The 26,830-nt window shown below is 34.5% G+C and overlaps 3 protein-coding genes across 15 annotated transcripts; 1 reads left to right on the top strand and 2 right to left on the bottom strand.

Moving 5' to 3' along the window:
* Positions 1–1,357: 1,357 nt before the first annotated feature.
* Positions 1,358–7,485, bottom strand: MED31 (SOH1 family protein). Of its 11 annotated transcripts, none has more exons than XM_085740068.1 (8): positions 7,240–7,485; positions 6,134–7,023; positions 5,433–5,483; positions 5,285–5,351; positions 3,547–3,644; positions 2,644–2,740; positions 2,321–2,399; positions 1,358–1,906 (listed from the first exon to the last, which is right to left on the bottom strand). In XM_085740068.1, the coding sequence occupies exons 4-8, from the start codon at positions 5,332–5,334 to the stop codon at positions 1,616–1,618; spliced, it is 615 nt and encodes a 204-aa protein (XP_085596194.1). In that variant the 5' UTR covers positions 5,335–5,351; positions 5,433–5,483; positions 6,134–7,023; positions 7,240–7,485; the 3' UTR covers positions 1,358–1,615. The 11 variants fall into 11 exon arrangements, with proteins under 11 accessions (XP_085596194.1, XP_085596190.1, XP_085596196.1 ...); XM_085740064.1 differs by lacking the exon at positions 5,433–5,483 and having other exon boundaries at positions 6,134–6,289; positions 6,465–7,023; XM_085740070.1 differs by having other exon boundaries at positions 6,465–7,023.
* A 1,692-nt stretch (positions 7,486–9,177) lies between these two features.
* LOC146958539 (hydroxyproline-rich glycoprotein family protein) lies at positions 9,178–10,485 on the top strand. The gene is made up of 2 exons (XM_085740059.1): positions 9,178–9,865; positions 10,160–10,485. Exons 1-2 carry the CDS (start codon positions 9,191–9,193, stop codon positions 10,265–10,267), a joined length of 783 nt encoding a protein of 260 aa, XP_085596185.1. The 5' UTR covers positions 9,178–9,190; the 3' UTR covers positions 10,268–10,485.
* Positions 10,486–11,464: 979 nt separating this feature from the next.
* Positions 11,465–19,726, bottom strand: ERL1 (ERECTA-like 1). Of its 3 annotated transcripts, none has more exons than XM_085740056.1 (27): positions 19,296–19,726; positions 17,356–17,500; positions 17,172–17,243; positions 16,857–16,928; positions 16,678–16,749; positions 16,515–16,586; positions 16,277–16,348; positions 16,112–16,183; positions 15,933–16,004; positions 15,762–15,830; positions 15,500–15,571; positions 15,283–15,354; positions 15,140–15,211; positions 14,996–15,067; positions 14,836–14,907; positions 14,669–14,740; positions 14,514–14,585; positions 14,353–14,424; positions 14,178–14,249; positions 13,995–14,066; positions 13,770–13,841; positions 13,619–13,690; positions 13,470–13,543; positions 13,253–13,384; positions 12,825–13,163; positions 12,302–12,669; positions 11,465–12,160 (listed from the first exon to the last, which is right to left on the bottom strand). In XM_085740056.1, the coding sequence occupies exons 1-27, from the start codon at positions 19,414–19,416 to the stop codon at positions 11,798–11,800; spliced, it is 2,979 nt and encodes a 992-aa protein (XP_085596182.1). In that variant the 5' UTR covers positions 19,417–19,726; the 3' UTR covers positions 11,465–11,797. The 3 variants fall into 3 exon arrangements, with proteins under 3 accessions (XP_085596182.1, XP_085596183.1, XP_085596184.1); XM_085740057.1 differs by lacking the exon at positions 19,296–19,726 and adding an exon at positions 18,329–19,155; XM_085740058.1 differs by lacking the exon at positions 19,296–19,726 and adding an exon at positions 17,661–17,970.
* Between the last annotated feature and the right edge of the window lie 7,104 nt (positions 19,727–26,830).

Below are 26,830 nucleotides of genomic sequence, written 5' to 3'. Positions count from 1 at the left end.
TCAAACTGAACTCGAGCAAATGATAAAATCTCACTCGCCAATAATGTGTATTATTGTGTAAGCAAGATGAATAGTTTTGCATATGTATTGTGCTGTATTATGTCAGTCTGATGACCTTAATGCATTGTTGCACTCTATGAAACTCACGAAGTCAAATAACAAAATTCAACATAATTGCTTCCAATGGAAATTTGCTGAAAACAAATTGACCAATGAATTGCAACAGAATTGGCTATTTGGCATATCCCAAACATGAACTAATGTAATTCTCAGTGGAAATCTTCGTTCAATAATTATGGCTAGAAAGACACCACTCATAAAATAGACAGTGGTCGCCCTTTGTCTTCTTTGGGAGCAACAATTTTCAAGACTGACTTTTAATTAGCTCAATGGTAATTACTATCTATACAACTGATTCTAATAATATTCTTCCATTTCTTGATGTCTAATATGAACTTTAAATAATAATAATAGGCTAAATTGTAGTTCTAGTCTCAACAATCTCAACAGATTCATCTGCTTAATTAAATCAAAGTTTCCATAAATCAACGAGAATGAGATAGAGTCCAACCGGTAATGCATACTCCCAATACTGAGAATATGACCTAATGTGATGTGAGTGATATTTTGTAGTAATGTATCAATCAACAACCTAAGATGACATGATGTGTCACTACGTTAGTAATTGGACAACATTAACGATTGGGCTGAATTTCTATTTAGCAATGGATTGTCGTGTCATCTGAGATTGTTGTAACATCATAAATTGACATCCAATTAAACAAAGCATCAAAACTAAATTCCATTGATCTAAAATGATTAAATTAAATGTTTGAGGATTTGTTTTAAGTAATTGAAACTACAGTCAGTAAAATCGCCAATTCATCAAACCAAGGACACCAAAATACAATTATGTCAAAATTATTATTCTCCACAAATCTGAGTGGTAATTTGACCAAAAAGAATATTAATTTCTTCCTTTTGTCTCTACTCTCTACCGAGTAGGGTTTGTTGGTGTACTGAGATGGTTTGTTATTTCCTACTTGGCTTGTCATGACGATCAACTGCCCCTCAACGGGTTTCTTTCTTGCCATTTTAGTTGGAACCAATGACAAGACACCGCCAAACGACAAACACCTATACAACCCCAACCCGGCACCCACACACCACCAATTAGATGTTCAGATAAGACCTCTTGAAAGTGAGCAGTTCACTTTAGTGAAGTGGTTCCAAGAACATGTTAAAGGTGCGTAATAATGGTGGTAGAATCACTTTCATCAAATATTGTAAGCCAAAGCTTGTACCATTTAAATACAGACATGCTCCTTTCATCATTTGTAACATCAAACAAAAACTATTTCAAGTAGAAGAAAATCCATTAAAAGATAATTTGAAATTTGTGAAATAATTTTACAATTCATTGGTACGAATCTAACGAGTTTCAACCATCTGGATATGTATTTTCAATTGGCATTGTGCTACCCAACTTAAAATAGGTCACAGAAAATAACAGTAATAAAAATAATTTCTTTGCGCGAAATTTTTTGCCCTATTATTATTACTTCAACTCCCATCTGCGATGGAAGAAAGTATTGAGTGTTCCAATATAAAGCACTCACTTTCTTTTCCTTCTATCAGCTGAAGTATTTCTCATGTCATTTTTTGCACTACCGGAGCCAGGGGGTATACCGTATGGCATTGGAGAAGGAGCTTGACTAGACGATGTTGTCACAGCAACGCTTGTAGCAGGTACTGGTGGTAGTGCATGCACAGGTGGCTGGGGTTGAGTCGAGGCCGGACCAGGAAGCGCAGCACTAGGTTCTGGAAGTGGTCTTGGTAAAATGTGTTTTAGCCGATTGTTCCTATAGTTCTTCCAGAAGTAGAACTGCTGTCTATGTGTCAATTCCTACAACAGAGAAATTTTTGGTCAATCCAAGAAACACAAGGCAAAGATATTCCTAAACTTAAAATGCAAGTAATCTGGCTTGATACATCTATGTACGTAATTAACCAAGCAAACAAAGAACCTATTAGTGACAGACATTACATAAGATAGATACATCAAGCTGAGAATCAAATAAATTCTTATCAATACCTACTGCATCACAATTTCGGTATGAATAGATTGTTCAAGTTAAGTAAAATGACACAGAATCCATATCTGTCTATCTTTGTCTCAATTCATACAATTTACAACAAAATTTGTTCTCGAGGATTTTTAAATAAAAACTTATAGGGAATCGTATATCACGAGTACTATAATATGAAATCCAGGAGAAATCATGATTTTGTAAAAGGATACAAAGATATCACTATTTACCTTATTGGTAGGATGTGCCATTGCATTGCGAAAATTTGCATTCTGAAGAAGCTCAAGAAAATAGAGGCAGTGAGGATACCTAGCATTCATAAAAAATGAGCAACTAAATCAGAAAGCCACCCATTTGAACAAAGCATCGCTAGAATAAAAATGACAGAACTGGTTCAAATTCTTTTGTCGTATTGAATGTTGAATTTCATTTATCCCTGTGTAAAATTCTTATAGAGTTTCCCTATTTAACATAATTCAGTGCCCTTAAGTAGAATTGTAAAACATAATCCCTCTTCCAGACTTTAGTGGGACAATAAGAATATACTGCTCACATGATAAATTTAATATATTCAGGGCGTTGCCAATATTGAAGATACTTTAAGTACCCAATGAATGCTTCGTCCTCAAAATATCGGTTCTGAGCCAAATCTGTTCAAAAGAGTAACAACTATAAGAAAAAGAACACAAACAAAAGCTACAATACTAACTAACTCACGCACCAAGCAGCAATGACAAAGCATGCCATGTTTTTTTGTCAAAAAAGGGGAATTTCACCTGGATTAAGAGAAATTACAATGTGTTTCAAGGAAAGGAATCTTCCTCAATACATCTATTAAGCGGAACCCTCTCAGTGCAACCCAACAAGGAAACTACTTGGGTGACATTGGAGTTGCACTTGGATGACATTGGTGATAACTCTCTCATAATCAATCATTCTCTCTCATCAAAATAATTTATTTTAATCATTCATCTATCATTCTCTCTCATCAAAATCCACTAAAGTCACCGATGTCACAAAAGCTCAATGTCACCCAAGTAGTTTCCGTGACATTGAGCCTTTGTGACATCGGTGACTTTAGTGTATTTTGATGAGAGAATATGATAGATGAAGGATTAAAATAAATTATTTTGATGAGAGAATGATTGATTATGAGAGAGATAGAGACAAAGTCACCAATGTCACTAAACTCAATGTCATCCAAGCGCAACCCGTTAAACAGACCATGTACTTGAAATTAAATAAAAGCCAAACACCTAATCTACTCTTGAATAATCTGCTGTATCAAAGATACCGATTACTTATAATTCCAACATCCTTTTTCACAACTTATTCCTTGTTTTCTAACTAAACAATTTGTTTGCCCTTTCAAATACATGACTCGACAACCACATATGCAGCTATTGCTTAAAGAAGCTGAAACTCTTAAAACATATTGATAAAATGAAAACCATACAGTGGATGTAGGTAGGATTAGCAAGGCATTGAACAAATTCCAGTTCCAGCAAAAACCGTTGTCGCCCATCATCTGGATCCTTGTATATATTCTTTGGCCTAGAGAAAAACAACCATCAGCGCTTAAGTACAGCTCAACAGGTCCAACAAATCCCAAAATCATACTTCTATTAATGAAAAATGAAATTGATCAAGACAGGATAAATTAAAATCTGTAGTATACGGAAAGCCCTTGAAAAGGGCACACACTTCACGCTGAATGGAACACAAATACTAATGGTTATAACCAATTTATGCAGGGTGGCTTGAGAACTTCCTTTGAAAAACCAACCAGGCCTGGTTGGCTTACACTCATAACTTTTCCAGCATAAAGTGCCTCTCCTTATCTTTTTGCACCATATATTAAATTTTCAAACTGATACCAGATATGCCAATTATAACAAAGGTCAATCATAAAAAAGGAGCAAAAGAGCAGACTGATCAAAGGGATGAGCTGCTGTCTAAACCCAATCCGAGGAGAATAAGAAACTAGAAAGACTGAGTCTCAAAGTTTTGTACAAGAAGGATGAACGATGTATCAAGGGGAACAACAAAAATAAAAAATCAGAGACGGATAAAACAGTTAGAGGAGGAATGACAGAAGGGACATATGCCAATTGGGGAGTGGAGCGATAAAGAATCAGCTCTATCTATTGTGCAGCACTTGTTGGCACTCGTTTCTACATTTTTTTTACCGTCATTCCACCTTTCCTGTTTAGCTCTCACCTTTAATTTTTTTAGGCTTACCAATCTCTGTTTTATCAAATTTGTATCAAAGCTCCCAATCTTGGGAGAGTATGAAATCTACAGGAAGGGAAGCCTTAGAAACAAATGGACGAAACAGGAAGGTAATTGACAGGAAAAGAGGCTAATGATGGACACTCTAATGCTTGCAGTGAGAGCAGCCGTGGCTTGTCATACAAGGGTTGATCATGACTAATGAGTGGGGAGTCACAGAGGAAGGGAAAACATTCTTCACAAAGGTTAAGCCTCACAACCACTAACAATTTTTCTAACATGTCCACTTTCTGACCCCCCGCCTTTAACTATATGGAAATGATTCCATATCTCTCTCCATGTTAGAAAGAGAGAATACAAGAAAATGAGAGAAAGTTTGATTTTCAGAATTCATTATAATTGGTTGAATGATAACAATTATACTACTTTTTTATTTATTACAGATACATAGTGTAACAAACTCTAGCTAACTTGAAGCCTGTAGAACAAGCTACTGACTCTAACTAACTAGAAGCTTCCAACAGAAGCTATTAACAATAGAGAAATTCAGCTGTCATAAGACAGCTGTAACACCTAACATACAGAGGCTGGGCTCAAGGCCTCAAGGCCCAGTCCATACACTATCTCTAACACTACACTCTCCCATTGCCATTTGTCCCTTCTGTTATTCCTCCTCTAACTGTGTTTTCTCCCACAACAACTTTTGTTGTTCCCCTTGATACGTCTTTCTTCTTTCTTGTATAAACTTGGAGGCCTACTCTATTTGTCCCCTTATTGTCCTCGGGTTGGGTTGAGATAGTAGACCCAACCCCTTGCTTACTTTTCCCCTTTGCTCCCCTTCTACGATAGACTATTGTTGTGTTGGGCCTATCAATATTAAACACAACCTTAAAAAAAATGTGGCCATGATAATGTGATATGCAAAAGGCATTGAAATTAAAAAAGATTACAATTATACTTACGGTGATGGTGGGGTATCTCTTGGACTCCCGCTTTCAGTTTTAGAGGCCATGGAAACAGAATCCTCAACTACAAGAACAAAAACACACCTATTTAGTGAAATATAATCAGCAGGGTTAGAGCTATGAACTTCTATATGACCCAGATCACCTTTGAATATTGATTTTGAAAGTTAAACCAACCCAAATTAGAGCACCAACTCTATGAATTAAGATGGAATGGAGATGCGTGAATGTTCAGAGAATTATTGTCTAAGACACATCATCAGCTCAATCAAGAAATACCACCAAGTCATTGGTTGAACAGGTATATATATCAAAAAATTCAAAAAAATATATATATTATCAGATTAGACACAGTTTATAATTCCATTTCGTAGCAAAACCAATTTCAAAACCCAGAGTGAAATCTTTATTTGCACAGCCATAGAAATATCAAATCTATAAAAGCGTTCTGGCATAAAAACAGATTGCACCAGGCTTCCTTTTCTAAACTGCATATAGATGCAAAAGAATAAAAGGAAACCTGAAACGATTATTTGATGCCCTGCTACTCGTAAAAATGATAGCAGTGAAACATGTTATCATGTGTCAAGAGAGTTAGATATTTAAAGGTTTTCCATGGTATCAAATACAAAAAGAAAAAAAAAGAAAAAGAAATATGAGTAACTCAAATACAGGTGCAATCCGTTGTCCGATGACGACGACGACATACTCATCATCATAATCATCATCACTCAGGCAGGCAGAGTGTGTGATTAGACCCTTGACACCAAAACAACGTGGTTACAGACACAGTTTCAGTTCATTAATTACTTACTGAAGCATATAAGGGAAAAGAAAAGAACGTACACATCGCTAGCTGTTACTGCAGCGCCAATTTCTAATTGTTTACCAAGCAAATCGAATTAACATAAATTAGTGCTTCAGAACTGGATGCATCAGCAGTTGATGAAATAAATGTGACAAGTGCAGACTTCATAGTTAGATTTGCAGATTGTTGTTGTGCTGCATTCACGTTGTCATGTTGACACACACTACTCAAGTCAAACGATATTTCCAACAGGGCAGGGATGTGCCCAGTGGCGGAGCCAGACCAAAAAATTTGGGATGGCCGCTATCAAATAAATTAAAATATATAAATCATATTTTTTTAAACGACAAATTTATTCATACACTCCACCTGAACAAGACATAGCAGGTAAAGGATTGGACTGATGCCAATTGTACAAGTACATAAAGAAGCCAAACCAAGTCTACCGTCCAACCTAAGCATGACAGAATCTACAAACATGATGCCAATTGTAAAAGGAAATGCAATAGAAGTACTCAATATAGAGACCGTCCAACCAACAAAATTGCTTCCTGAACCAAATTCACAAACATGATATCAAGAGATGCTTTTATCCACTTTACTTCCTAACCACCGAGACCAATCTGAGAGCAAAAACTAACTGATATTTCAAACTTTGAAATAGCTCAAAATGCTTTATCAAAAGCAAGTTGATATTTGAGGTCCAAACCAAAAAATAATGATCTTCCACACTATGCCTTACACGAATCAGAAACAGACTCAGCAAGATACCAAAGATAGAACAACGAAGAACGACAGCTGCTATGCTCACCTAATACCCTAAAAAACTCCAAAACCAAAGTCTAAAAACAGAGAGAAAAAAAAAAAAAAAAAAACCCAATATCAATATGCTCCCGTAGATTCCAAATAGCAGGTAACAAAACACAAGCTGCAGACAAATTTAAATCCCTAATATAAATCAACATTACAATTGATAAGCAAGATAGATTTAAATCAACATTACAGTTTTGTTCCCCTTTTGTTTTGATTAGGGTTATAAAAAAATTGAAATTGAATACCAAATCAAAAATCAAATTCATCAACAAATAATAGGAAATCGAAGTAGTATCATTACCAAACAAAAACAAAAATAATTTACACTTACTCATTTAGGGTTCATGGGAGAGATGGAGACAAATGGAGAAGAATCAGAAATTGATACAGAGAAAAGAGAAGAAGACGATTGAGATGAGTGTGAACTTCGAGTTCAATGGAGAGTTAGAGAAGGCGACGGTCGCGGAGTGGTTGACGGTGAGAGATGGACGGAGGTCGCACTGCAATCGCTAGAGAGGGAGAAGATGAGAATGCCAAACAGTGATAGCGGTTTTTTTATTTTTTATTTGCTGAATTTGTTTTTTCCAAAAACAAGGTTTTTTTTTGTATGTAAAATGATGGGCCAAATCAAAAGGAAGTAGATTGAGCTTGTAGCAGAATCTCACGTGTTTGTTTTTTCCTTCAAAATTTCTTTTCCCACCCTCCCTTCTTGTTGCGAGCTCTCCGTTTGTTTTGGCTTTAAAGATCAGTTACAACTGTCTTACAATCCTATGCCGTTCGAAGGTATCTTCCGATTGTATACTTAGCAGGTTTCATGTGTATTTCAACTTATAATGTTCCCTAGGTTACATATAAACTTATAACAGAAGTAATTTTCCTATCTCCTTTTTTTTTTCTTCCCTTTTTTTAAAGCAAGCTACATTCCGATGCAAACCAACATTAACTTTGAAACATTTTTTTTCACCAAACATAATATAGAATTGCAACAAACATTTTTTCTATTAAATATACAGATAGGTCAAACACAACTCATATAATAGGGTAGCTTTTTTGTTTTGGCCGTTTTAGCATTGACTCTTTCAGCTGGGGTTTTGACACTCCTTATGCTGAAATCTCCGGCTTTCAGTAATTTAATCCATTTTAGTTTCTTCAAAAAAAAACTCATATAATAGAATATAAAAGTTAAACAAAAAGGACGTAAAACATAATAATAATGAAATGAAATTACAAATCAATTTGAATGAACATACGTGTAGATCGGTCCTTTTTTACCTTCATCGATCCAAAACATGGAATGTACATCATCATCCTTAAAAACCGACCAATAATGTCATAATGTACCATTGTCGTTTCCATTTGTCATGGCTATGTAAGGGACATGATATTCAACTCAGGACGTGTTACATGCTAAATAAAAGAAGTGGTTAAGCGTGCTCTTTAGTTGAGCCCTTCGTCTATGTGGAATCTATATGCATTTCCACCATGTTTTTAAATACTCGAATTTCACAAAAGTTTGGTGAGGATCCATGCTTAAAATGAGATAAGTTGATAAAAATTGTAAGAAGAAAATGAAAGCTTTTGTGTTTTGGGTTGGAAAAAAAAATGTTTTTATATAAAAAACATTTTTTATATAAAAAATGTTTTTATATTATATAAGACATGGTTAAATATACAAAAAGTGTCACTATAATATAAAATTATATCATATACATGTCATATCTTATACGTGTCAATCAAGTGAAGTTTCATCCTTATCATTATACAGTGGGATTGGATTGTCTATATTTTTTTTTTTCGGATGGTTGGCCGCCGGAAAAAAATAGTGAAAACTAACTTATATATGATGTAATATTTATCTCACTTGTATATCATTTTACGCATATTTATTAAAAAGGTCTTCAATTATTTTAGGCATATTTTCACTAAAAAAAAATAAAAATTTATTTGAGGCATATTTATAAGCATATCATGCCCAACCCATTCCACTTGGACTTCCAGTATCAGCTGCAAATACCACGACTTAGTGGAAGTTTGCCATAAATAAGTCTATAAAACATCTCTTTCTACATATTCCAAAGTTTGAAAACAAATATTCAAAGTCTACCTGTCTTGCCACATACCAAAACCTAGTAGAGGAAGTGGTGATATAGAGCAGGTATGCCTAATCTTTATGAAAACAAAATGATTTAATAACATTAAAGTTGGCACTAAACCACTACTATATCACAAAGACAAATACTATAAATGGACTAACTCAAAAACATTAAGAGAAATAAAAAAAGATGAATGAAAAAGAAAGGAAGAAACATATTAGGGAACCACCTTCAATTCCTTTCATTTGGGAAACAAAACCAGGCATTCCTATAAAAGATTGGAAGCCAGTGGACTCGTCATTTTGTCAATTACCAAAAACTCCACTAAAACAAATTGCCTCAATTCCCTTTGTTTGGGAAGAAAAACCTGGAATACCCCTCCCTAGTTTCTCACATGTTGATGAGAGTGAAACCATAACTAGCTTGGACCTAGAATCATTTAGTTTTGATACCAATGAATCATTTAACTCAGTTCCTTCTTTACTTGCAAACTCTCTTGTATCATCAACTAAACTCTCTACAGCCATGCCACTACAGCAAACTCCATCCTCTCCAGCTTCGTCGGAGATGGATAGTAGTATAAGCAGCTATGAAACTGGAAGGTCAAGTTTAACTGGTTCTGCTTTTTTGGAATGTCTATTTCCTTTGTTTCCACCAAAGTCTGGTTTTCTTGAAAGGGATATTGGTTACAATGAAAAGTTAAGTTCAAGTTTGGTGGAACTAAAGGGAAATGATTTTGAGAATGAAGATTATACCTGTGATATGTCAAGGAAGCAACCAACACTTGGAGAGTTAATTATGATGAGCAGAAGAAGAAGCTGCATAAGAAAAGCAACTCAAATGAACAAATGGGATCCACCAAAGGTAACTTGTTCCATTTTTATGTCAATAAACGTTTCTTTGGATTATGTTCAACATTTTTTATGTCATATAATCTAAAACGTTGAATTAAGATCGGACGACACATACTCGAGTTAGTAAACCAAGTATTCCAAATACAAAGTCAGACTACGAACCAATTTTTCTCGATGAGATTATTCAAATTAGCATCTAAATTGGTTACTTTTTAAGTATGGATAAATTTTTATATGAATATGCATGCTCTTGCAGAAAAGTATATTTGAATACCAACATTTACTCTTTTGCTTCAACGTGCAGAAAACCACGAGAAAGCAAGCTTTTGGATGCTTCTCAGTTGTAACAAGCAGCAGTATCATTGAAGGGCTGTTGAAGAGAAAGTACTACCCTAGGCTGAAACTAGTCTAAAGATAAGCACCGATGCGGCTGTAGAGTAACCATTAAAGGATTTCCTTTCTCGAGATTGCAGAATGTTGATTGTATTAGAATTTCCTTGTGTGTTGTAAACTATCATATTGTATTTTCTTTAAGATATCTCATGTCTCATAGCTATAATCCACAGGTGGAGGTGTATAGATTCCTTCCCAAAATGAAAGCATAAAGTTGAACTAGTGTTTTTTTCATAACCTGATTCTCATACAAAATCACAGATTATATATGGAAAACAAAACACAATAATTTATAAAATGAAAGCGATTGAATATAACTATAACATCGGACACCAACAAGCACCATGTACGTGTGTACTATAGGACGAGCCTTTCGTGTGAAACAACTTCGAATTCATAAAGGCGTCTGCTATTTAATTACACCTATCATAGGTCACAAAATCAGTACATATCAGTATTGATCCATAAAGTATTTTTTTTATAGGAGTATTGATCCACAAAGTTAAACAAAGAATATTTCTTTGAATTATGATACACATATGGCATGGAATCTCAACTGTTGAATTAAGATTAGATGAGATGTGTTCTAACATAGTAAATCATGTCCAAAACACGGTTGGGATGTGAATTATGATACGCAATTGCGGACGATTCCCAATTGTAACCAGCACCAGTATGATTGAAGAACTGTTGAAGAGAATGTACTACCTAGGCTGAACCTACCCTAGGCAGCAAAGATAAAAAAAAAAAAAAAAAAAAAAAAAAAAAAAAAAAAAAAACCACTGGTCTAACGATTCAAGGATTTCCTTTGTTGAGATTGCAGAATGGTGATTGTGTTGAAATTTACTCGTGTGTTGCTAATATATATTTTCTTCAAGTTCATAGCACTACCCAACTAGTGGAGATGCATTTCTTTCCAATCCATAACAAAGACATAAAGCCATTCACATTCTACAAATCTGATTCCAAGACAATCATAGTTTGTCAATTAGACGGACACCCATCATAACACAAACACAGTAAACAATTAAATGATTAAAATGAATACTAAAGATATCAAACACCAACTCGTCACACCAAATACGCCTTCACCATGTAGTGAAGATGCTACATAGGTCAAATAGGTTGTGGTTGTGGAACAAATTTTCAAAGCAAGAAACTTTAATTACGATAGGACATAAACTCTATAAATACTAAAACCATATCTTACCAAAAATTTCCAACATAAACACATAAGGTGTTGCTATTTAATTACACCATACAACCATATCACCGGTCACAAAATAAGTGTCAATCCAAAAAGTAAAACAATGGATATTTATACCCAAACCAACTAATATCTAGGAACAAGTGCTTCTACAATATGCATTAGAAAATTCCTTAAGCTTTCTTTCTATTGTTTTATAAACCCAAATGGCCATCCTTTCTATTAGTTAAGATTATATATAATTATGGAAATATCAAAACACTGAAAAGAGTAGTCTTTACTTTAACCCTTCATTAACTTTTGTCTTAATCGAGTTATGAATCACGATAGGAAGATGCTGAGTCAGAGAGAGCTCTTGGATATGACATCCCCAAAACGAACAAACCATTGAGCATTAGACAAATTGTTATCCTGCTGAGGTTGTTGTCCATCCAATTTTCTGTGGTGCTGTCCCTTTTCGGCAACAAAAGGTGCATAGTCAAAACTCTTGGCAGCAGCTGCAACAACTTTACTTGGAGGTGGAGGAAGTAGTGAAATAAGCACCCTGGCTACTTCATGCATGCTAGGCCTCTCAGAAGGGTTCCTTCTTGTGCAAAGCAGAGCAAGTTGAAAGGTCTTCTTGACATGAGCCAAATCAATACAGGTAATGGATACCTCTGGATCCACAGCCTCCATTACAGTGTTACTATCCGCCTTGGACAATATCTGAAAATTCATGTTAATCACAGTGAGACAATTAGACAATAAAAAAAATCAATATCAGTTAATAGTATATTCCCCACATAATACATTGATGAATGTTATCAAATCTAAAATAGATAAATAATAGTATAATTGCACACATACCAATTGATGCAAGTTGGAATCGTTGTCCACTGCCTTCTTCCCAGTAAGTAGCTCTAGCAAAACAATGCCAAAGCTATAGACATCTGATTTTTCATTCAGCCTAGACGTCCGTGCATATTCAGGATCGATGTAGCCAATAGTTCCAAGAACATAAGTTGAGGCATGAGTTTTTGTGGCTGGGATGCTTTTCGCAGTGCCAAAATCAGAGAGGTGAGCCTCAAAGTTCTCATCAAGCAAAATATTTGAAGACTTGATGTCCCTGTGAACAATTCGGGGGTTGCAGTCATGGTGAAGATAAGCAAGTCCTTCAGCGGCTCCAACAGCAATCCTCATCCGTGTTTCCCAATCAAGTTTTACCTTCAGTGGACCTGTGTCAAACAAGACATTTTTAAGCACCCAAAAGCAGCATTGCGGAGATATAAACAAATATAAACTCCAGAAATACATAAAATTTTCGTTGCAAGTAACACCAAAATCCTGCATCAAATTAATATAGAAATTTGTTTCAGTTGGGAAAAATTACCATGTAGAAGATCCCAGAGCGAGCCATTTGCCATGTACTCATAAAAAAGGAGATTTCCATAAGGAGTAAGTGCATAGCCATGCAATGTGACAAGATTTCTATGTCTAATGCTGCCAATTGTTTCAAGCTCCGTTTCAAATTCTCTTAAATTGTGAGGATGCTGATTGTACAATCGCTTGACTGCAACGGGTCGGGAATTTTTCAACACACACTTGTATACAGTACTAGAGGCACCATACCCTATGATAAATTTCTCACTGAGATTCTCAGTGCTTCTCATTATATCATCCAAAGTGTGTATTGCCAAATCCATATGAAGAATGACAAGTTTAGGAGGCACTGAAAAGTCACAAAATAACAAAAACAAAGTGAGGAAAAAAGGCTAGCTTGAAGGTACTATCCAAGTAGCATTCGATTAATCACCATACCTTGCCTCGTCTTGCCAGATCCTTTCATCAACTGCTTTGATTGGATGGATCTATAGATTGCAACAATTACCATAGCCAATAATGTGATGATACCAAGAGTGAGACATATAACTGCAACTCTAGAAAATATCTCTGAAAAGAAAAAAGACGCTATGGTTAGCAATACTTCCACTATGAAAAACAAATAAACATTGCCAATGGATTTCATTTCACAAACCTTTTGATTTAGGAATATAAGGACGACAAATTGATCCTACCCAATTTCCACATAATAAAGGATTTCCAATGAAGCTGCAAAATCCCACATTAAAAGTCATTAACAGAAAATATTCATGATTATGAAAATGCAAGGTTTCTCTGCACTACCTGTCAGCTGCGAACCGCGTGAAGTTCTTTGAAGACGGAACTATTCCAGAAAAGTTGTTATAAGAAAAGTTCCTAAAACATGAAGAAATAAAATACATTAGGAAGGAATCTACTTCAGAGAAGCGCAAAAAATCATAACAGGCATACTCACAAAGTGGAAAGACTGAAACAATTGGTGAGCTGTTCTGGAATCTTCCCATGCAGATCATTGTTGTTCAAAGTCCTATCATAGAGTTAAAGAGTAATGGTAACTCAGTGAACTAGTCATCCAAACAAGGAATAAAGTTAAAAGGTAATGGTAACTCGGTGAACTAGTCATCCAAACAAGGTATAAACACAACATAAAAGCAGAAAAAAACTTCACAATAAAACGTACAGAGATGCAAGGTTCTGCAGCTGTCCAATTTCTGGAGGAATGCTGCCTGACAGGTTGTTGAAAGACATATCCCTGGAGACAGAATAAATCATTATGAATCAATTAAACCATCCACTAGGATAAACAACTAAACAGGATGTTGAATTTGGATCCTCCAAATCAGAAAATATCTACAAAACTTACATAATCTGTATGCTTCTGAGATTCCCCAATTCAGCGGACAACGGACCTTCAAGATGGTTATGACTCAAGTTCCTACATTTATATCATGCAATATCACTCAAATTCAGTATTCAGTAACAACTAACAAAAAACAATGAAAATAACATGACATTGTTTATTACAACTTTTATCTTACAGGGTCAAAAGATGCTCTAGATAACCAACAGATGCTGGGACGTGTCCAGAAAAATTATTGCTAGATAGGTCCCTGACACATAATAGTGAGTCGAATATTATGATTAATATTCAGCATACAGTGAAACTTAACAGTCTAGATATATGATTTCATGAACTTACAGTGTATCAAGATTAATGATATGACCCAACTCGACTGGTATATTCCCTTTGAAGTTATTTGCAGAAAGGTTCCTGTAGATAAAAAAAAATACTCGTGTTATTATAAGAATTCTACTAAAACTATAATGAAAAAATACTAAATTTGTCAAACGTACAAGTAAGTCAGACTCTCAAGGTTGCGAAAGGTCGTTGGAATAGAACCGCTTAACTGATTTCCATGCACATTACTGCAAAAGAAAACCAAATGAGTAAGTAAACAATATGCATGCCAAAAATAAAACTAAATTCCCCACAACAGTTGGCTAGTGCTCTGAAATCTTACAGCTGATTTAAGGCTGTGCAGGAGCTGATGTTATGTGGAATAGATCCCTCAAGGTGATTATTGGCAAGATTCCTGAAAAGATTATAAAAAGCAAATTAGAATCAGACGCTCACACCTTATAATTCTTATTGAAGGTATAACTGATATTTTTATAACTCACAATTCAAACAGATTTTCAAGCTTCCCAAACTCATTCGGAATTTCACCCACCAGATGATTATCATTCAATTGCCTGGAAAAATTAAGCTTGGTAAATTCGTGCACAAAACTAAGATACTGATGATACAGATGGAGATCAACTCACAAGTAGCTCAGTTTAGACATATTGCCAAGCTCGGGAGGTATTGAACCAGTGAGCATGTTTCCGTGAAGGTACCTGCATAACTAAAACGCTTAGAAAGCAACAATGACTATATAGAGATTTAACTACGGTAGAGTGACACTCACAGCTTGCCGGTGAAAGACAGATTTCCAAGTATAGGAGGAATCGGTCCCACTAACTGATTCTCACTCAAATCCCTACAACAATGCAAGGATCCAAAATAGCCATTATGGAAGTGAAACTCAAACATTATAATAAAGAAATGTAATATCAAGCCAAATATGAACAACTACAATACTTATAACGATAGAGATAATGATGAAATAATCAGATTACACTTACAAAATTGCAAGAGCTTGCATCAAACCAATCACTTCTGGTATCTTCCCAGTTAATCTATTTCCTTGAAGTGACCTAAAAAGAAATTGCAATGATAAATGACCGTTTATTTCACCAATTAATATAACAAACTCGTCGCCATTCGCTAAGAAAGGAACCCTCTTTGAGACTGTCAATATGAGATATTAGGAAAAGCAAATGGTTCACAAAATTCATAAACATTTGAATAATTAGAATAACAATGACAATTGGTCGTAGTACTTACAAAGTAGCAACTTGAAGAAATCCAATGTTATAAGGAATCTCCCCAGTAATCTGATTATATGATATGTCACTGAAATTCAATGAGAAAATACATTAAGAACTAAGACAAAATAATATCTCGAGCAAAATTTTATTGATATACAGAATATAGAACACAGAACACTTGACATACAAGATTTCAAAACTTGTACAGTTGCCAATGCTTTCTGGAATAGGACCAGTCAAATTATTGCCTCTGACATCACTGAAAAATCATGAAAAGCATATCAGAATAACAAAGATCAAAACAGTAGTCAAGAATAAACCAAGTACATATGAAAAATTTCAATATGACAGGGTTTGATTACTCACAAGTACCACAAACCAGATAACTGGCAAATATCAGGAGACAAAATTCCAGTCAACATGTTCCCTCGCAATCCACTGCATCATTGTGCAAAACATATCACAACTGAAATATTAGAAATATCCAAGTTATAATGTATAATGTACATTACAAAAAAAAAGGTAACCTACAGATATTGCAATACTTCATTCCAATAGAGTAGCCTTGGTATCTCTCCTATGAGCTTATTTCGAGCAAGATCACTGTAAACATAACAAAAGAGTGGTTAAAGTTGTTACTAGCAAGAGAATAAGTATAAAATCTTGTATTCGTCTAAAAATATGTCATTTCCATCAAGTTTGAAAGTATCTTCTAACTAACGCATTCTTAGCTCCACAAAACTCAAATGATAACAAAATGAGAACTTACAGAGTCTTAAGGTTTGGAATTTGGGATAACGTGGAAGGAATAGGACCAGTCAACTGATTGTTCTTCAAGTTCCTGCATTATCAATCATAATCAAATCCAAATGAAAAAATAAAATAAAAAAATGCACCACAGACTGAATTCTATATTCTAATTGAAGACTTACAAAAACTCAAGTTGCTTCAGCTTTGATATGGAGAAAGGTATATCACCATAAAGTTGATTATCAGATAAATCCCTTCAAATTCAATTAAAAAAGAAGCAATAATTAGCACATGTATCACAAGGAAAACTCCAGCACAGTAAGTAATAAAGAAATAACAAAGGAAACAAGACGAGTCATACAGGTGAAAAAGTGCACCACAGTTCCCAATTTCATCTGGGATTTGACCAGTTAGTTTATTCCCTTGCAAATCTCTGTCATTACCAAGAAAATACATACATAGTTAACATACAAATCAAATAAATCAACATTAAAAAAATATGTGCATGTGTAAACGTAACAAGCGGGACACTGACACATCGACACATGTAAATTTTTAGAATATGAAATTATTAAATTAAATGTAACGACATGTGTCAGTGTTATTTCGGGCTGTGAACACACCTTCAATCAAAAGTATGAGAGATGCATATAATGTTAAGTAAGAGGCGACATACATGGATTGCAAGTTTCTTAAATCACCAATTGCTGGTGATATCTCACCACCAAGGTTCAAGCTTGACAAATTCCTTCATAAAAATGAGAAAAAAAACATTAGAGCTTAATTACACATACAAAAAATTGTTGGTAATGAGAGAGTAAGACAAGAGATGGATATAGACCGAGGGATAAAGGACTCACAGAGATACAACAGTAAGAGCCTGACTGGCATTATCACAGAAAACTCCACGCCATGAGCAAAAGTCATCATTGTGTACATCATTCCAGTCAAGGAGAACGTCAGCTATGTTGTTGAAGGAAGACTTCATTGCCATTAATGCTTGTCCTAATGCATTTACCAAACATTCAAAAATAAGACACTTCATAAACATAATCTGGAAGTATTAATCTTTTCCAAACATATGTGTATGGTTTCAAACTGCACCATCAGGGAAAAAATGATTGACAGAAATAAAAGAACAAGTAAAAAGGAAAATTACTATTACATGCATATTTTTGACTCCATACATGCACATCCATGGAAAAAAATAGGAAGTTTAATTAGTCACTATGCTTGTGCAAATTGGAAGTCAAAAGCAGCACCTCACATTGATAAAAAATATTGGATTAAAAGAAAAAAAATTCCTTTAAATTACACTATTTTTATCAATAAACAAAACTACACTATAAAATTCTAATTCCAATAAATTATACACACATTGCTGTTAATGACATCATTCTGAACCTGAAGAGCGACTGGGTGTCAAATCAAGAGGACACATAAAAAAACTAAGAAAATCCTAAATTACAAATTTTCTAAGTTTTTTTTTTTAAAGTTGAGTCAATTTAACCGATGATGTTGATATTATTAGGTCGGACACATTCATCAACATAGTTCGAACGCAGGATTTTATGGTTGCGTGGGTTAATTTTAGGTTGTCACTTTATCCACAATTATTTTTTTCTTAATTCTAAAACAACAGTACGTCAATATAAAATACAGATTTCTTTATTATTTACATAATATTTTTAAAGTGATGTACTACTAATTTATACTAGTAATACTAATAATTAATACTCCAATTAAACACTTCTTAAATGCAATACTAATAATTAATACTCCGATTAAACACTTCTTAAATGCAAATTATGTAGCAGTACTAGTAATTAATACCACGCTGCTCATAGAAAACAACTGTTCGAGCCACTACAAAACAACATTGGTACACTGCACTGCTCCTAGAAAACAACCGTTCGAACCACTACATTCGCCACTTAGCATGTTTGGAAAATTGTTGAGGCACTCAAAAGCTAGTCATAAAAGAGGCAAACATTTGGGTAGATGTAACAAAAACAAGAGAGAAAATCAAAATTAAAATTTATAACTTTTAGCTTCTTGAAAAAAAAAATCAATTTCTACGTCTTAAAGTTGGTAGAATCTTCCCTCTGGTAGCATCTTGGGTTTAAAAAAAAAAACACGAACACATCAACTTTAACCATTCAAAATCAATTTTACAATAAGTTTTACACCTAACCAAACACACTTAAAAAATTTCATTTTTTACAGCATCAAGTATAAAGATTCAGGTCACTTTCTTAACCATAGAGCTTCAAGAGGAAAGATAAAAAAATGCAATATTGACTATTCATCATCATAACAGAGAAAGTTCAACAATAAATAAAATCGTAAAGCACATGGCTTATTTATTTCCACTCACGAGAAAATCACTCATTATTTATTCCAGCACACAATAATAAAAAATAAAATAAAAAAAGGGCCAAACATGCTTCATCAAATCCAACAGAAAATAAAAAATGATCTATACTCAGCCGCCGACAAAAACATTACTAGTCGAATGCATAAGAAAATACATTGAACTTTGGTAATGCAAAAGTAAAAAATAAAAACAGTCGCAAAACTGTTGCAATGAAAGTGTTTGAAAGTGAACCACCAAAAGGAAAACAGTTAAGTTAAGCACAGTTCCAATCTTGTGAAAAAACCAACAAAAAGTGTAGCATTTTGAGTACTAATAAGTTAACCAAATATGGAAAGAAAAAGAAGAAAAGACAACATTTTTATGTGTAAAGACAAGAGGGTTTGCTTGATATATGAGAAAAGAAACACACACAAAAACACAAACCTTCGTCGCTGAGTGAAAATGCTAATGGAGAAAGAAGAAGCAACGTGATGAGAAACATGAAAAACCTCCATTTGTGTTGTTGGCCAGTGAACAATAGAACCAAACCTCCTTTTTCTTTCATTGTAACAAAGAAGACAAAAACCTCAACGAGAGTAAGTATGAGAAAACAAAAATGTAGCTGTTGCAGAGGTTGTTGTAACAATGTGGAGAGAGAGAGAGAGAGAGAGCAGGCGTTTGGCGTGAAGTGTAAGGTAAACACAGAAGAATGTGTAATGAAGAGAGAGAAATAGTGAAACGGCGGTGAAACGACGTTTGATGAGTGTCACTGTTTATACTGGATGTTCTCGCCGTCATTTCTCACTTCACTCACGCGCCTTCACTCGCATGTTGTAAAAATCGTTTTTATCCCTATGCCTGTGCCTATGTAGCTATCTTTCTGATTCGTTTCATGCTTTTAAACGATTTTCACAGTCTCAATACGCGCTCCCATAGCAGCATGTCCAATTTTTACCGTACACTCACGGACCTACGTACGCGTGCTTGCTACGCTCGTTAGATAAGGGAGGAGTACTTGCTACTTACTGGATTACTGAGTGGTATGTTAGAATTTAATCAAAAATAAAGAATTTGGCTCTTTCAAATAAATTATAAATTTAACTGAAGAAAAAAAAATCAATTTTCGTTTGTTAATTTACCTATATTATTCTACTTTAATTTATCAATCATGTGTAAAAAAAAGTTTATATACAAAAGCATTTGTTACTTTTTATGACAAAATATTACCAAGCCAAAGCAATTGTACAACAAATGATGTTATAGAAATGAGGAGTGTTATTTGAACAACCAATTTGGTGATAACTTATTTGACAACCATATTTTACAAAGGAAAAAATGGTATTGGCACGGAAACCCTAGCAATAGAAAGATAAAGTAAAAAATAATGTGAGTATGAGAGAGAAAGTTGTTGCAAAAGTTGTCACTAAATGGATGATCAAATATCATTTCTCTATAGAAATTGTCGTCATTTGTTTCACAAAATTCGAAAGATTAATCTTCGTAGTTGTGCATGGGGAGATATATCTAGTTTACACACAAAAAAAAGTTAAAAAAAGATATGAAAATAAAAATGACAACATTGACCCTTTAAAAGTATTAATCTAACCCTCAAACAAGTATTATAGATATTTACGCGCTCTAGCTTTTTATTAATTTTCTTCTTGGATTACAAAATTACTTTAGAGAAAACATGTTGTTGTCGTCGTTTCAATGACTACTAAAGAGACACATGCCATGACCAAAACTTGAGTTATACACTAACTTTTTATTCGTCGTCGCCACTACTCGAGTGATTACTAAAGAGACGCATATCATGAGCATATAAAATTTGATCAACTTTAACATAAACTATCATGTGCTCAATTTAACGGGTGGCACTTTGGTGACATTAATGTCACCGTGCCATTGCATCTGAACCACACATTGCCATTGTCATTGCATCTGGACCACACAACACATCTAATGTCACCCAATGTGTGGCCTAGATTTAATGTCACCGTGACATTAATGTCACACAAGTATTTCCCCAATTTAACCTTACTGGAGCACACTTGATCTAACCTGATAAGGAGAACGACATCTAATGTGGTGAGCTTGTTGCGAGCTTGTTGCTCGAACAATGGAGGTTTGTACCAGCAGACACTCCAACACTTGAGTTTATATAAAGAGCAAGAATGCAAGATAAGGATAGATTTAATTGTACCTTAGAGAACGCAAAAGGGTCCTCTTATACACTGGAGGTGCACATTAGGTAATCATGGTTGGCTAGCCGTTTGTCGCTGTTATAGATAGGAGGTCGTAACTGTCAAACGTTACAGATAAACGGAGGCAAAAAAATATTGTGATTAAGTGTATGAATTAGTGTCTCCATACAGTTGCGAGCATGCCTCCCTTGTCAAGTGGGGTTGTCAATAGTGTGGCTTGGGCATTGGTGTATTGGGTATGTTTACCGGACTCTAAATTGCGTGCAAGGTCTTTGAGCAATCTAAATCGACCATCAACATACCTATGTTAGAAATTATATTTACCTCATACTCCTCTTCATGGACCATGTCAACTCGGTTTGCTAGATATTTTTGTAGCAACGTAGGTTTCTTTAGCATTTGTATAAATCATACAAACAGTTTGAATAATAGTTTTAAAAAAATCTACAAAATGTTAAAATTTAGGGTTAAATCAGTTTTTTATTCGTATAAATATATCATTTTTTATTTTTAGTTCCTCTAAAAACTTTTTCAAACAACGATCCTTCAAATGTCTTCGCTCAACATTTTTATCCCTTGTTTAAGTCAATTCATGATGTTGTTTGAACTTTTGAATGATTTTTTGCGCACATATTTAAGATATTCATATTTAATTATTTTTTGTTCTAAAAAAACTATATTTTTGTGAAGAAGATTCTTATTATATTTTTGTGAAGAAAATTCTTAAAATATTATAAATATGTCTGAAAAAATCATTTAAAAATGTGAAGGGAACGTGTAGATTGACTTAAAAATAAGAACATAAAATATCGATGGAAAATCCTTGAAGGACCTTTATTTGACTAAAACTCTTTTAACCTTAATGACTTTATTAAGATTAAGAAGCTCACTAGCATTTGTATTGCTCAATGTCGACTTATGATTCATTCAAATAACATTACTAGCATCAAAAGCCATTAATAATAACACTGTTTTTTTCTTATAACTCAAAAGTATAGTTTTTTTTTTAAAAGGCAGAGAAAGGTAATTTATTAACGAAATCAAACCAAGCACAAGGGGTACTAGGTTTATTAATAAATTAAAGTTAAGATAAAGGTTGTGCGTGGGTCGGTTTGGGATAGGTTTGGCCAAATCCAAAACCCAAACCATACAAAATATTTCGATTTGAGTGGGGTAAAATAACCATCTGTTATACTATTGAATAGGTTTGGGCAAACCCACTAATTTTTGGGTTGGGTTGGATTTGGTAATGGGTTATCCAACTTATTTTTTATTTTTTTAATATTAAATGACTAAATAACAAGTACTCGTAATTTTTCTTAAACATTACTCTTTTTTTGGTTACATGAGATAAGAAAGAAAAAAAAAACAAAAGAAAAAGAAGCAAAGAAAAACTATGTCCTAATAAAGGACACTCCCATAGCATCGGCTAGTAAGCCTGAGGATAGGCATGATAATGGTTGATGTACCATCACAAGAGCCTCTGATTGATTAGCACCTATTTTTGCAAGTATATCCGCGCAAGAGTTTCCGTCTCGAAAAATATGATGAATAGAAATATCCCACTGCTTATCCAAATACGTCTGAATGAGCTCCAAGAGGTTCGCATAGTGATGAAGCCTCGACACTTCCTTTGACACTAAATGCACTACATGAAGAGAGTCAAAAAACAAACCAGTTTCTTATAACCAGTCTCCCAGCAAAGCTTAATCCCAATCATAAGGGCATGAATTTCTGCATGCAAAATATTGGACAACCCAACACCACCATAGAAGGCAAATTGCATTTTTCCCTCAAAATTCCTAACCAATCCACCAAATCCTGATGTACTTAGCTTAGTTAAAGCGCTACCATCTACATTAAGAACCATTGTATCATTATCACCATGCTCCCAGCATACTTCATGAGTGGGCCTAACTAGTGTGGTTGAACTAGTATTGTCGAATGCCCGTTGCGAAACTTGCAATTGCGCATAAACATTTGAAACTGTAGTTGAGACTATTGGTTGGATACAATCAAACACCAACCTGTTGCGAATGCACCATAGGTTCCACATTATGATAGGGGCGACACTCCCTATCTTACTTAATAACATTTGTATGATATCACTCATATTGCTCGAGAGATTATTAGTGCACAACGACGAAATGTCAGGAAATCCACATCCAGACCACACTGCAATAGCTCGTGGACAAAGGACGAGGCAATGAAGTATAGATTCATCTTCCCCGTTACAACATGGACATGTAGCAGAAACATTCACCCCTCGATGGTGAAGGACATATTTAGTTGGAATAGAATTATGACAAACCTGCCAGATAAAAAATTGTACACTAGCTGAAAGTGGTAACTTCCAAATCCAATTCCATTTCTCCGGTGAAACAATACCATCTCTTCGAGATAAGAGCCAGTGATGCGCACTTTTTGCAGTGTATTCTCCATTTAAATTATCTTTCCAAACCCAAGTGTCAACAAATGAGGTAATTATGGTTGGTTTCAGTTCATGTACTGAGGCAACAATTTCAGGAGATAAGGGAAGATTTAGCTCATCGATGATGCTTTCCCCGTTATCCCATAGATCCTTAATTTTGAGGCATAAATGATCTGGAGAGATATTTTGTACCACATTAATAAGAGGATGTTCGACGATCCAAGGATGGAACCACATATTTGTATCTCCATCTCCAATTTTGTACGTGAAACCATCTTCCAACACATTAAGAGTTTTGAGGATTGCATTCCAAATAGGTGAACCTGTCTTTGCTTTTTCTAAAAACATATTACCCTCTTTCAAGTATTTGTTAGCAAGGATAAACACCCATAACTTCTTGTCTGATTGCACGAGACTCCAAACAAGTTTTCCCAACAAAGCTGTGTTTTGTAATCGAGCTGGCCGAATTCCTAGACCTCCAAGCTTCCTAGTTTTTGTGATCTTGTTCCAACCAACCATGTGCATGGCTCGTTCCTTTTCCCCATGCCAAATGAAATTTCGCATTGTCTTATCTAGATTTTCGCAAGCATATTGGGGATACCAACAAATTTGCATAGTATATGCTGGAAGTGAAGTAAGCACAGCCTTAGCAAGGGTGACTCTTCCAGGCTTATTCAAAAGCCTTCCTTTCCAAGAAGCAAGCTTAGAGGCTACTTTATCATGGATCTTTCGGAAATTTTCTTTCTTTGTACGGCCATATCTCATCTTGAATCCCAAATAATTCTCCAAGCGATCAGTGAATGAAATATTGGTGAGATTTTCACCAAACTAATTTTTAGACCCGAAAGAGAACAAAAATTATGAAAGAGGTTGGAAATAAATTGTGCTTGGGAAGGTTTGGCTTTCGCAAATAGAAGCACATCATCTGCAAAGAATAAGTGAGATATTCTTGGCCCTTCAGGGGTAATGTGAAGAGGGTGCCAGTTCCCTTCTTGAACCGCTTTTTCAATCATATCTCCAAGTCTTTCCATACAAAGTACAAAAAGATATGGTGATAGTGGATCCCCTTGACGAAGACCACAAAGAGGTTGAAAATGCTCAGTCCTACTTCCATTCCACAACAAAGATACCGAGGTAGCTGAAATGCTGCTCATTATAAGAGAAATGATAATAGAAGGAAAGCCAAAGTATTGGAGGGTTTCACGCAGAAAAGGCCAATCCACTCGATCGTACGCCTTTTCTAAATCAAGCTTATATATGACATCTTCGTGCTTCTTCTTCGACTTTCGCATGTGATAGATAAACTCTTGAAGGACGATGGCATTATCAACGGTACCCCTTCCTGGAATAAAACTACTTTGCAAAGGGCTTGCAATATCAATAAGCATAGGCCTTAATCGGTTTACAAGAACTTTCGAAACCAATTTGCAAGTGACATTACATAAACTTATAGGCCGAAATTCCTTAAATGATGTCGGGTTATCAACCTTAGGGAGCAAAATCATGAGGGATTCAGCAACTTGTTGGTCAATGGATCCGGTCTCAAACGCATTCTTCACAAACTTCAGAACATCATCACCAATATCCCCCCAGAACATCTTGTAGAAAATGGGTTGAAAACCATCTGGCCTAGGAGCTTTGTATGATTTCATGCTCATAAGAGCTTGATACACCTCTTTTTTAGTGATTGTGGACATAAGTCTATCCTTCTGCTCATTATCTAAAGCAAATGGACTAAGAGAAATTGGAGATGGAATAAGATGCTCTATAGTACAAAAATTGGTTAACTTATTTTACTATAATTTTATGCATCATAGAATAATAAATTATAATATCAAATAATAAACTTATCATAAAATACTTGCAACAAAGTAAAGTCGCATGACATAAAACTGCATTAGTATTAAAATAAATATCAAGTGCAACATCTTGATCTGTAACTCTAGCATGTTTTAATTTTCATTATATAGGGTACAATGTGTATGTTTTGGAAATATAATTTGGTTTATGATCATAACCTTTAGTATTTTTCTTCTACCCTATAAAAGTAAAGATAAAAAAAAATTGATATTATTGGGTAAGTGAGTTTTTTTGGGTCTGAATTTGGTTTTACCCGAAATTCGTTTATTTTATAGGTTTTACATTTTTAGAAACCATACCCACCCAATTACCCGAAACAACCCATTTTTTTGAGTTTTTTGGATGGGTTTGACCGAGTTTTATGGATTTACCCGACCCATATGCACCCCTAATTAAGATAAAAAAAAAAAAATCACCAAACTAAGCACGACATAATCTATAAACACCTATACCATCAGACATTGCATAACATAATTAAAAGGAGTTGCAATAAAAAGACTCAATATAGTGACCAACCAACATAATTGGTACCAAATTCACAAACATGACTTCAAGAGATGCTTTTATCAACCTTACTTCCTGACCACCGAACCAAACTGAGAGCAAAAACAAACTGATATTTCATACTTTGAAATAGCTCAAAATATTTTATTAAAACCAGGTTTTTTTTCTTAAATCACAAAGTAACGTCATGATTCCAACAAACATGTGGTTAATCAAAAGATGCATTCATTGCAAGTTTGAAATCACGATGATTTTTATGAAATTACGGTGTGTCAATGATTTTGTTGAAGTTAAAAAATGTAGTTTTTTTTTTTATCAAAATCACAATCAATTTGGTTATATTTTTTTAAAACAAAATTGATTTTAAAGATGTAAAATTGGTTTTTGTCTCAATAGCTAGAGACGTTCACATCTATCACCTTCCTCTTGGCCAAATTTTGTTTCGTAGGAATACGATCCCGTAGCACTTTCCAAGACAACGCCACAACCTTCAAAGGCCTAATGGAGGATGAATATATTTGTGTGTGGAAAAGCTCGCTAAATTGAAAAGTTCATAATGCATGAGTTTGATAGACATTTTATTTCACTCACACACAAATATATTCACCATCCATTAGGCATGAATTTTCCACGACGGCTTAGTGTTTACGGGGCTCGTAGAGTTTAAAGTATTAAAATTGACTATTAATTGTTTGGCTTTAATATCTTTTGAGTCAAAAATAAAAAAAAAAATATAAATTTTCAAGTTCATGGAGCATTTGCTCATAACCGTAAAGAAAATCCAAATTCTTTTAAAATAAAAAAAATTGAAAAAAAATTACCACATGTGACATGCCATGACACGTCAGACACGTGGTAGTGCCACATGGACAGTCAAATGTCACGTCATGTTGACTAACATAGAAATTTGACGGAGTGGTAAATTAATTAACGTTATGCAATTTCAAGAGGTTATTAGAATTTTGTTAATATCAATGGAT

Source organism: Medicago sativa, chromosome 1, assembly GCF_051527215.1.
Source record: "Medicago sativa cultivar Bolivia chromosome 1, Bolivia_mono, whole genome shotgun sequence".
In the NCBI taxonomy this organism is placed as follows: domain Eukaryota; kingdom Viridiplantae; phylum Streptophyta; class Magnoliopsida; order Fabales; family Fabaceae; genus Medicago; species Medicago sativa.
The sequence above is the reverse complement of the archived record's forward strand: the minus strand, read 5'-3'. Positions and strand labels throughout refer to the sequence as shown.

Excerpts from the sequence above, each read along its gene's own strand:
- LOC146958539 (XM_085740059.1), top strand. The coding sequence starts at position 9,191 with ATGAATGAAAAAGAAAGGAAGAAACATATTAGGGAACCACCTTCAATT. Across the intron at positions 9,866-10,159 it reads ACAAATGGGATCCACCAAAG|AAAACCACGAGAAAGCAAGC; the intron begins GTAACTTGTTCC and ends TTCAACGTGCAG.
- MED31 (XM_085740061.1), bottom strand. The coding sequence starts at position 6,519 with ATGTACTTGTACAATTGGCATCAGTCCAATCCTTTACCTGCTATGTCT. Across the intron at positions 2,741-3,546 it reads TAATCCTACCTACATCCACT|ATTTGGCTCAGAACCGATAT; the intron begins GTATGGTTTTCA and ends TCTTTTGAACAG. Across the intron at positions 2,400-2,643 it reads GAATATATTAAATTTATCAT|GTATCCTCACTGCCTCTATT; the intron begins GTGAGCAGTATA and ends TATGAATGCTAG.
- ERL1 (XM_085740056.1), bottom strand. The coding sequence starts at position 19,416 with ATGAAAGAAAAAGGAGGTTTGGTTCTATTGTTCACTGGCCAACAACAC. Across the intron at positions 16,005-16,111 it reads TTATCTGGTTTGTGGTACTT|TGATGTCAGAGGCAATAATT; the intron begins GTGAGTAATCAA and ends ATGATTTTTCAG. Across the intron at positions 14,425-14,513 it reads ATCATTAATCTTGATACACT|GGACCTATCTAGCAATAATT; the intron begins GTAAGTTCATGA and ends ATTATGTGTCAG.